This window comes from Seriola dumerili, unplaced genomic scaffold, assembly GCF_002260705.1.
Source record: "Seriola dumerili isolate Sdu_G_001 unplaced genomic scaffold, Sdu_1.0 BDQW01000138.1, whole genome shotgun sequence".
NCBI classification, from domain to species: domain Eukaryota; kingdom Metazoa; phylum Chordata; class Actinopteri; order Carangiformes; family Carangidae; genus Seriola; species Seriola dumerili.
In genome coordinates, this window is record NW_019174393.1 from 8,492,957 (window position 1) to 8,502,755 (window position 9,799).

General features: G+C 41.0%; 1 protein-coding gene across 1 annotated transcript; it reads left to right on the forward strand.

The window, feature by feature from the left end:
* The first annotated feature begins 2,287 nt into the window (after positions 1–2,287).
* LOC111224659 (mRNA-decapping enzyme 1B-like) lies at positions 2,288–7,409 on the forward strand. Its single transcript, XM_022749232.1, has 6 exons — positions 2,288–2,368; positions 2,734–2,835; positions 3,068–3,875; positions 4,432–4,661; positions 4,868–5,080; positions 5,175–7,409. Exons 1-6 carry the CDS (start codon positions 2,336–2,338, stop codon positions 5,250–5,252), a joined length of 1,464 nt encoding a protein of 487 aa, XP_022604953.1. The 5' UTR covers positions 2,288–2,335; the 3' UTR covers positions 5,253–7,409.
* The last annotated feature ends 2,390 nt before the right edge of the window (positions 7,410–9,799 follow it).

Sequence of the window (9,799 nt, forward strand, 5' to 3'; positions counted from 1 at the left end):
TGACTTTGATTGTGTGTGTCTCTCTGTCTCTGTCAAACAGTCTCATCCCCAGTGAGCACTAAGTGGCTCTGGCTCCACGAGACAGTCTCCCACTGCAGTTACTTATTTGGTACTGGACTGATTTTCCCAGGCTCAACTGAACCCGTGTATGTGTGTGTGCGCGTGCGTGCGTGCGTCTGCCTTTCCCTCCTTGTGTGTTCCTCTCATCCGTACTGACCTCAGTGGCTTGTCCAACCTTACTGGTAGCCAAGTGCGTGTGTTCTTTTTTGTGTATGTCTGTCTTTGTGGGAATATGTGTGTGTGTGTCTTTGATAGGACTATGTTTGTAACGCTGTCCGCCACATAGCGTAGACGTCACTTGTTGCTTTTTGTTTACTCTCTTCTCTCTTCTCTTTTCTCTCTTTATCTCTTTTGTGTCTGATTTGAAATCCTCTCTAGCTCATTTATAGGTGTTTCTATTTCCTTTTACTCGCATGTCTTTAACACTTTGCCTCTTTCCCTTTTTGCAGCAGTCCTTATCTTTTCTTGAGTCCATTTTAGGAAGTAAGTGTGTGTTGAGGTGTCACATGATGTCCTGCTGTCTTGTTTAAGGCTGTCTGAAATGTGTCCACAGCACCAAGTGTCAATCTTTTAAGTGCCGGAATTTGGCCTCAAATACTTGCTCAGGTTTATACTTCTTTTTTCATCACAGTTTGTTTTTCATATAAATCATTTCTGCCTGTTTATATTGTATTTTCTGTAGGCAAACTTCCTGTGTGGCTGCTCGTGTTAAGACGTGTACAATGTTTATATCTAGGGCATAATGGGGTAGAAAGGTATCCAGAAGAACTATTTTAGTTTTATTGTTTCAGGCACTTGTATTTAAAATTTTAATACCTACGGTTTTGTCGAAGTAGATAAAATAAAGAAGTTCAAGGATTGGAGGATCTGGATATCTTTTAGGCCTCCATTGTTTTTATTTCCTGACACCTAACATTGTTGCTAAGCAAAATGGTGCAAGTCTCTCCTCATGGACTGGAATTGGATAATTATGCAACACCACTGGCTGCTTCAATATGCTTTTAGGAGCAAGTGCAAATGAAAATAGAAAAATGAGTCACAGTGTAATGTAATGCAGCCTACTTACTTACTGCTGTGTAATCCCATGACAAATGTGTGTTAGTGTTGCCTTTTGTCTCCCTTGTTGACCATGTTTATGTAGTTCAAGAGACTCCTGGGGCCCATGTTTCACTGTGTAATGGCGGTGCTGACTTCTGTTCCCATTGGCGTGGCTGGGAAATGACTAATTTAAAACTCTGGGTTTAGACCCAACAGGGCTAATAATAGACAGTTAACATGTCTGTCCATCCTGTACTGATGTCATAACAGCAGGATTGTGCTACAGCACGTCTGTGCATTCATTTGATTTTAAGGGTATGGCAGGTCAGTGGGCTCATTTTGTTGTCTGCTGACCTTAGAAGCTCAGAACTGAACAGACAGTTACATTATTTTGCCGGCTAACTGGGTTTTTGACTGGGTCATGGCTGCAAACCCTGACATTTTGTTTCATCTCTGTTTATGTAAAGATGTTCGGAAATTGAATTCTCTCTCTCTTTCTCTCTGCCTACCAACCCTACTCTGCCCCTCCCTTTCTTCCTCACCAGTGGTTATCCATGGGATTTGGTTCTATGATAAGGAGGATTGTCAACGCATTGCCCAGAGGATGAAGATGTAAGTATAGTTAATAAGTTAATATGAGAACAAATAATGAGTAATAAGTTATTTTTCAACAGCCAAAGTTTGTTTCATATCTTAGTCTGCACATGATGGACTACTTGCGTATATTAATGGCTCTGCGTCTGGGATTTAGAGCCAACATCTTAAGTTTTCAGCTAACAAATGATAGTAATATGTTTGAATGAACTTGGCTCCAACGGTGACAGTTAATTTATCTTACATTGGCTAAAACACACTGTAGGTATAAAGATAAAGTGGTAGTCTGAAATGGCTTCAGTTTACTGCGTGTCACTAAAGTTATCACAAGCTTTTGAAGAACCTTGGACATGTATGTTTATGGACTACTTTGTGCAGTCTGACCCAGCAGGAGCAGGTCCTCGCTCAGTCTCAGGGTGGTTGGCTGTCCCCAGCAGGAGGAGGAGTCAGTGGAGGAGGAGGTGGTGGTGGTGGTGGTGGTGGTGGAGGAGGAGGAGGAGGAGGACGAGGACGAGGACGAGGACGAGGCGGAGGTGGAGGCGAAGGCGGGGGCGGAGGCGGAGGCAGGGGCGGAGGCGGAGGCGGGGGCAGCATTGGTGTCAGAGGAGGTGCAAGTGAAGGGAAGGGAGTAGACATCATCCAGATGTTGACCAAAGCACGCACAGAGTATGACAAGGTAGGTAGGCGAGGCAAGTTTATTTGTATAGCAACTTTCAACAACAAGGTTGATTGCGGCGCTACAATGCAGTGCAAAATTTGGAGAAATAGTCCCAAATTTATTTTGATAAAAGAAAAGTCTTAAAACTTGACTTGTTTGTACCAGATAATGTGGCACATAAAAACTGACCTGTTCCAGATGATCTGAGAGGTCTGGAGGGTTCATAATGGGTCATATCAGCAGATCAAAAATATATTTTGTTGGGACACTGCAAGACTACAGGGTTTTGGTGGGAAATATAACAAATAGACTATTACAGATTCAAAATTTGCCCCTTTTCACCCTGGATCTCCATTTCTGTTTCCATTCCTTATGTGTTTCAGGAGAAGTCGACTTCAGAGCCAAAGGAGATTGGCGGCAGCAGTGTTCTATATGGAAACCCCAACCTAATTAAACCAATACCTGTTAAACCAACAAACACACAGGTGAAACACTCAGTTTCACATTCAGTCTCACATTAGTACATTGTCTCTGGATATCTTCTTTTTATTGAGATCATTAAAGAAGAGCCCTTCTCTTAATCATTTCCTGTTAGACCATATTCTTAAATATGCTTTAGAAACAACTGAAGCTCACACAGTTGCTGTACTTCTCTTCTTCTTCTCATGCCTTCTGCTAGTTTTCTCTCTTATCCTCTTCTGTGTTTGTCTCCTTCAGGACAGTGAAGGTGCAGAACCCAAGTCTCTCTCTCTGGCCACTCTCTTTGGTTCTCAACATCAGCATCACCACTCATCCAAACCTGACGCCGTCTCTCCTGTGGCTGTAGCTGTGCCTGTGCCAGGGTCAGCATCAGCTCGCCCACCTGTAGCCCGCACACTGACCTACGATGATACATTGAACTCTGGCAGAAGTCAGACCTCCAAGGGAGGTAATGCCGCCATGGCTGTGTGTTCAGATGGCGGGATCAGGGCAGTAGTTGGGGAAGACGGTGGAAATGTTGTTACGGGCTTGCTGCCGATTCCTATGACCGCTCATCAGCAGCAGCAGCAGCAGCAGCAGCAGCAGCAGCACTGCCCAGCCATCCAGAAGCTCATGCAGGGACAGAGAGGGGTTGGAGGGGTGCTTCAGACTGTGTCTGAGTCCCCTGAGAACAGGTTGTGCGACAACGGGGTGCCACTGGAGCATCACCACCACCATCACCATCTTTACCATCATCATCATCAGCAGCACCACCATCATCACCATCAACAGCAGCAGCTTCAATCCGACCCCATCAAGAGACTTTTCCAAATCCAGCCACCTCCCTCTCCCTCCACCTCGTTCTCCTCTGCTGCTCCCCCTCATTGCCCCAACCCCCCTCCTCTGCAGCAGAATCCCCACCTCCCTCCCCAGCCCATAATGTTGGATTCTGTGTCATGTTCCCACCTTCAAGCGCAACAAAGCCAGCAGCTGTTCTTCAGCCTTTCTCAGCCTCAACAAGAAGCCCAGCACAACAGCCAGTCAGCCTCAACTCTACAGGGAGCAGGTGGGACATCTTTTCTTCTATCACTATGCTACAAATAAGCAGTGTAACCATGTGCTGAATAAGTTTATCACACACACTTTTCCACCATTTTTTCTTTTTTTTAGAAAAATAAGTAAATACGAATAATAAATTATATAATGTATGGAATAATAAATAATGGCTAGTAAAAAAGGTAATGAGTAAACAAAACTCCTGTATCATTTTTAACAATATCTTTCCTACTTTGTCAGGTTTGTTACCATCTCAGGTGAAGAATGACCAAGTCATTCAACCTGCACAAGGTATTATATCAGTTTTCTTAAAATACATAACAATCACTTTATAGTGTCTGTTTTGTGTCAGACAAGCTTCAGTGAAGTTGTGCACAGATTCCAGTCTACTTTAGCAAAAGTTACAGAGTGCACAGTCAATGAATCTATTCAGTGTCTGTAAAATCTGATTTCTTCATATTCTGTATTTCTCTAAGTAAGCTGTAAACGCCTGCAGGATGCCTGTTCTATCTGTGTAAGCTGTTAAGATAATTGCATTAATTGGGTCCCATGTTGTTTTTTGTCAGGTCTGTCTTCCCACATGCCAGGCGTGGTGTCTCCTCACGAGCTCCTCCAAAAGCTCCAGCTGGTCCAACAGGAGCAAAGCCTGGCTTCCAGTGATCCCCCCCGACTCTGTCCAGGACTGGCCCCTCGATTTCTGGGGCCCACTCAGAGTCAAAGTGCAGGCTCGGTTGTAGGCCCAGTCCCAAATCAGACTGCAGCCACTGCAGGTCAAAAGGCTGCACTGCAGTTTCAGGTAAGTACTGGGAAATGAGAACTCAGTTAGCAGTTGTTTTTGACTTAGGAGTATAGCAAATGATAAAAAAAAAAGTGGAAAAGTGAAATCAAATCACCAAAATTGTGCATGCAACTTTACAAAAATTGATTGTTGCCAACTTGCCACTAATTTCTAACCACCATGAAAAACTATAAAAGAGTACTAATAACCTCCTGTCTGTCCAGGTCATCTCCCCCCAGCGAATACCAGCCACTGTGGCCCCCACTATGCTCCTCTCTCCCAGTGTGTTCACTCAGGCAAAGCCTAGCGCTGGGTTGTCAGCAGTTTCCCAGGAGAACTGCCCTACCCCCTCAACCCTGCCCAGACCCACCCTGCAGGAGGAGGTTAGAGTTCTGTCCAGAAGCCAGCTCCAAGCCACACTGCTGCATCTGATCCAGGTAAAATGAATATTACTGCAAGTATTGTTGTATGATAATACACACAAACATACAGCAGAGCATATATTATACAGATATTGCTTGTGTGTTTCAGGCTGACAGCTCATTCCTGGACACTGTCTATGAAGCCTACATCAGCCGCTTTGCTAACGGCTCCAGCAGCAAGTACTAATGACTCTTCACACCCTCTGTCTATACATACACCCTGTCCAGAGCTGTGAGGCTCATTCTCTCACCTAATATGGATGCACTACTTCCTCCTCCAAAACCCCACTCCAATCACACACACTCGCTATATCTCCTCTGCACTGTATAGCCAGTAAACCGGACTCTTCACTTCAAACCAAGTCTCTCTAGTAGCATCAAAAAGCAGTTACTATGTGAAGTGTTTGTTTCCACATCAGAAAAATGCAACTTTTCATTATGTGACTCTTCTAAAAAAAAAAAAACAATACAAATTCTCTCAATCTGAGGACCACAGGTTTTTAGGATAAACGTGGCATAACCATACAGACTTGACCTCGCCTGGAGTTCAGGGGAAACTGTAGCCTATACTGTAGTTCACTCTCAGTGAAGACAAAACATGCTGCAACTTCACAGTTTTCCCGTAGTGTTTTCACTAAGTGTAGCAGAATTTATTTTATTTGTTTTTATTTAGTTTTGTCCTGTAATAACCTGTAGTCTCTACTCCGTCACAAGCATCTAACACCAGCCAGCCTTCAGGGCTTTAACAAACAAGTCTTCCTAGTCTGAGAACTTGTGCTGAGGAATATGCTCAAACTGACTTGAAACTGACTTCACTTACAAGATTAAATGCAAAACATGTTCAACATGTTATTTTCTGTATATTTGGAAAAGTAAGTTTAAACGCCATCAGAATTTCTTTGATTTGAATCTGCCATACTTTTAATTTAAGTTATGACTAGTTTGCTTTCTTAAGAATTTTAAGTATGTATAACTTTCCAAATGCTTTTAAAGTTATTAAAATGATACCTTGTCATTTTGACTTTTTTTCCCAGCAGGCACCAGCTATGACATCTGCATTGTTACTTTAGTTAACTGAGTGAAACCAGTGTTGTTTAGAAGCACATTAGTTAGCCCACAGAAAGCTATATCCACTTAACTGGTGGCATTTTTGAACATGTCCCGGTGTGTAGGAGAGATTCCTTTCCATTCCTTCAGTTTAACTTGCTTTGTTAGTCTTATTCCTCCTCCTCTGAACATGAATATCACGATGAAAGAGTTCAAAATGACATGGTATCCATTTAACTTGAAGAAAAAAGGAAACTACAGGAGACTGTCAACCTGCACTACCTCACAGAGAGCGAGAGAGTTACCTGTGTTTTTACTTAGTAGTAGCAGATTGTCAGTTTTAAAGGCTACATAATCGAATATCTATAATCGGGACTTTTGTTTCAGTTTATCTAAAGGGTTTTCATTGTCACAGAAATGTGAAACAGTTAACAAACTTTAACCAACTGAAATATCAATTGTTATATTTTTTCTGCCAAAATTTTTGTTGCATCTTAAAATGCAATAGTTTGCAGTCATGCCACAGTTCCTGAACACTCTTCCTGCCAAATGAAACGGCTTACAGAAATCCCCCTCAGGTATTATAAAACCACTCATTGATCAGAGGTTTGGTTATTGATGGTAAATACAGTTCAATAAATGATTGCTTGGTTACATAGAGATTTAAAGCAATAAAGAGCAACGCAGAAGATATATACATATCTTCAATAATAATGTTTTGGAGTTCACAGGCCTATTCAATGCAAGTACAGTAGAAAATTTTATACCCATTTGCTGTAAAATGTCACATCAACAAATTTCTCATTCATTGCCTCTCAGTTCCCCACTTTGTTCAACATAGAAGTGAGTCTATGGTTCCTTTCGTCAGGATCAGGGTTTGCAATGTGTGTTTAGCTCCTGTGCTAAACTCAGGCAATGGCCAATCAGAACAGTAGCATCCAGAGAGTACACAAGAAAAACAGCAGCAAAAAAAAACAAAAAACAAAAAGACAAAAAAAAAATGAATACATTACAGAAAAACTGAAAATATTTTTATTCCTATTTTTCTACTCCAGAAGCAAAATGTATTGTTCTCATAGTACAAATAACCAACATGTTTCATTACAAATACAGAGATAAAATTTAAGTCATTTTCATGCAGATACAACATATCTACAGTTATTTGTCAAATGCCATTTTGATATTTTAATTCAAAAGATATAATCCATGGTATTTTTTAAAAAAAAACATAATTTAAAAACAATATGAGACAATAGAATGTTAAAGGAAACATTTTTTATCTCTTTGTCAGGAATGTTTTGCTCTTAAAGAAACTGGAATATATTTTAATTGGATATTAAATGTTCTCAAACTGCCTCTGTTGTTTATTGTCTTTTTAATGTCTTCATATGGATCTGCATGGCTGAGTGGTACTACAAGGATGATGATGATCATTATTATTATTATTATTATTCAAGATGCCGCCCAAAGTAACACTAATCACACTGAAGGTACACCCATTATTGCTTTAATGTCACATCACTGCTTTCTTTTGCCACAATCAATAGCGTAACATAGTGTCAACAGTGATTAATCAGCCATGTTTTACACAGCCAGCAGTATTGAAAGACTTTGCCCAATTAACTCCCAATAGTCTTTATACAACATTAGTTTTTCCAATAAAAAATCACTGCCGGTGTTTGTCGTGCTTAACTGAGCACGCACTACAAGCCAATACAGCAGAGTTGCTGACACAGTGGTGTTAATTTGACTGAACAAGGGACTTCCAGTTTAGAGAGGAGGGAGGGTGCCCCAGTAGACATGACACTTCTGTCTTTGAGAAAATAATCTCACCGCAAGGTCCATTTTGTAGCTGTTGTTGAGCTTTTAATCAAATCACATCAGCAGATGAAGCAGCTACTAAGTGGTGGTGGTGTTTCCTTTAAACCTCAGCTTTCAATCTTACGTGGATGAACGGACAGAAGTGCTTGGAAAAAGAAAAAGGAAATGAACAATCGTCAGTGTCACATTGTCGAATGCATCTACATCTGCAGATGAAGGTCATATGATTTGATCAAAAGCTTGAACTTTAAACCTTAGGTTTAGTTGCTGTAACCCTGACTGTGTCCATGAGCAAGGCACTGAACCCCTTCCGGCTCGCCCACTGTGCTGGATACAAATGGATAGAATTGTGCAAAGAAAGTAAAAGGGCATAGAGGAGGACACAACAACGTTTTACATGAAATGTCTGTGACCAACATCAAAATTTAAAGACTGAATAAATCCAGACAGTTCATATAGATCCCTTCCACTGATTCAAGGAAATGTGTATCCTGTTTTTCCTCGTTTTCTACTAGCATTGTGCTAAAAACTCCCTGCAACATACAATATGTCAGGTCAAGAAAAAAAGTTTTTTATTGTTTTGACACTACAAAAGAACAAATAAAAAATGCATTCTCTCACTGATGTTCCTCTTTTTTTTCTATTTCACTCATTTTCACAGCAGCACTGATATGAAATCTTTGCTTTCCCAGTGCAACAGTGGCACCAATTGACTCTTGGGAAATGAACTGACAGCAAACCGCAACAATTAACAGCTGACTGGTTCATTGATGGACCGACTGATTCATAGAAAATGGCCCCTCGGTGGAAGTCATCACTTGGTCTCCCATGGTGACCACTTACTCTCTGGACAATGGTGATAATGACCTGTCAATCACTGTTTCCCCATGCATGCATACAGTATATTTCTTTAGATGAATAGACTGCTCGTGGTGAAAGGAAAATAGTGACCGGATTTAAATCAAAGACTCTATTAACACTTCACAAGTGCCCTGCCTTCCCTGTCTATTTATATTATATTTTCAGCATCTTTGGGCATTTATGACATTCTGTGTGAACGTGTGTGTGTGTTTTGCAGCCTTTGTGTGACTAATTATTATATCAGTCCATTAGTACCAATTTGTCTTGTCAAGGCTCTTAATGGCTCCATAACAGCTGGGAACCAAAACAGTGGTAGGAAATACAGTGTGAAGTGACCAGAGTCCAATCAGTTAGCTTTCCCCCTTTTTTGTTGGGGAATTTGGCTGCTTCTCCCTCACTCCCTTCCTTCCTGTTTCCTCTCCCCAGCAAACACTGTTTGTTATACATTGTAATTCACATCATCATTTACAGTAGTGGATGTTTTTATCCAAAGCAACTTGCATTAACTTCAATTCATATATACGGAAAGACAAACGTTTATTACAGAAAACATGTATCAATGTCAAAACACCTTTATAGTATTAGTACTGTTAGTACCTACAAAATTTATTCTTTTTACTGGAATGACACACACACACACACATTCTTTCCTCTGAGACTTGGAAGTTCCAGACCACTGGTTTAGCTGATGGAGCTAAAAGGAAGGGCTGACTATTAGCCCTGGCTTAGACTAATCAATGTGACTTCTGGTGTGTGTGTGTGTGTGTGTGTGTGTGTGTGTGTGTGTGTGTGTGTGTGTCTCAGTGTTCATGTCCAGAGAGGCGGGGTCCACTTTGTACAGGGAGTCCAAACCACTTTTTTTGCATCTGTATCGCTGTTCTCTCAGATGGAGGATGTTGTGAAGTCGTCTGAATGAACTAAGCATCAAACTGAACAAAAAGTCCAAGAGTTGATAAATCAGAAGAAACTCTTATTGAGTAATAATGTTTTTGCATTTAAAAAAAA

What these genes read in the sequence shown, in the direction of transcription:
- LOC111224659 (XM_022749232.1), top strand. Translation starts at nt 2,336, where the DNA reads ATGTTGACCAAAGCACGCACAGAGTATGACAAG. An exon ending in CACGCACAGAGTATGACAAG is followed by an intron (nt 2,369 to 2,733) that starts GTAGGTAGGCGA and finishes TATGTGTTTCAG; the next exon opens with GAGAAGTCGACTTCAGAGCC. An exon ending in CACTGCTGCATCTGATCCAG is followed by an intron (nt 5,081 to 5,174) that starts GTAAAATGAATA and finishes TGTGTGTTTCAG; the next exon opens with GCTGACAGCTCATTCCTGGA.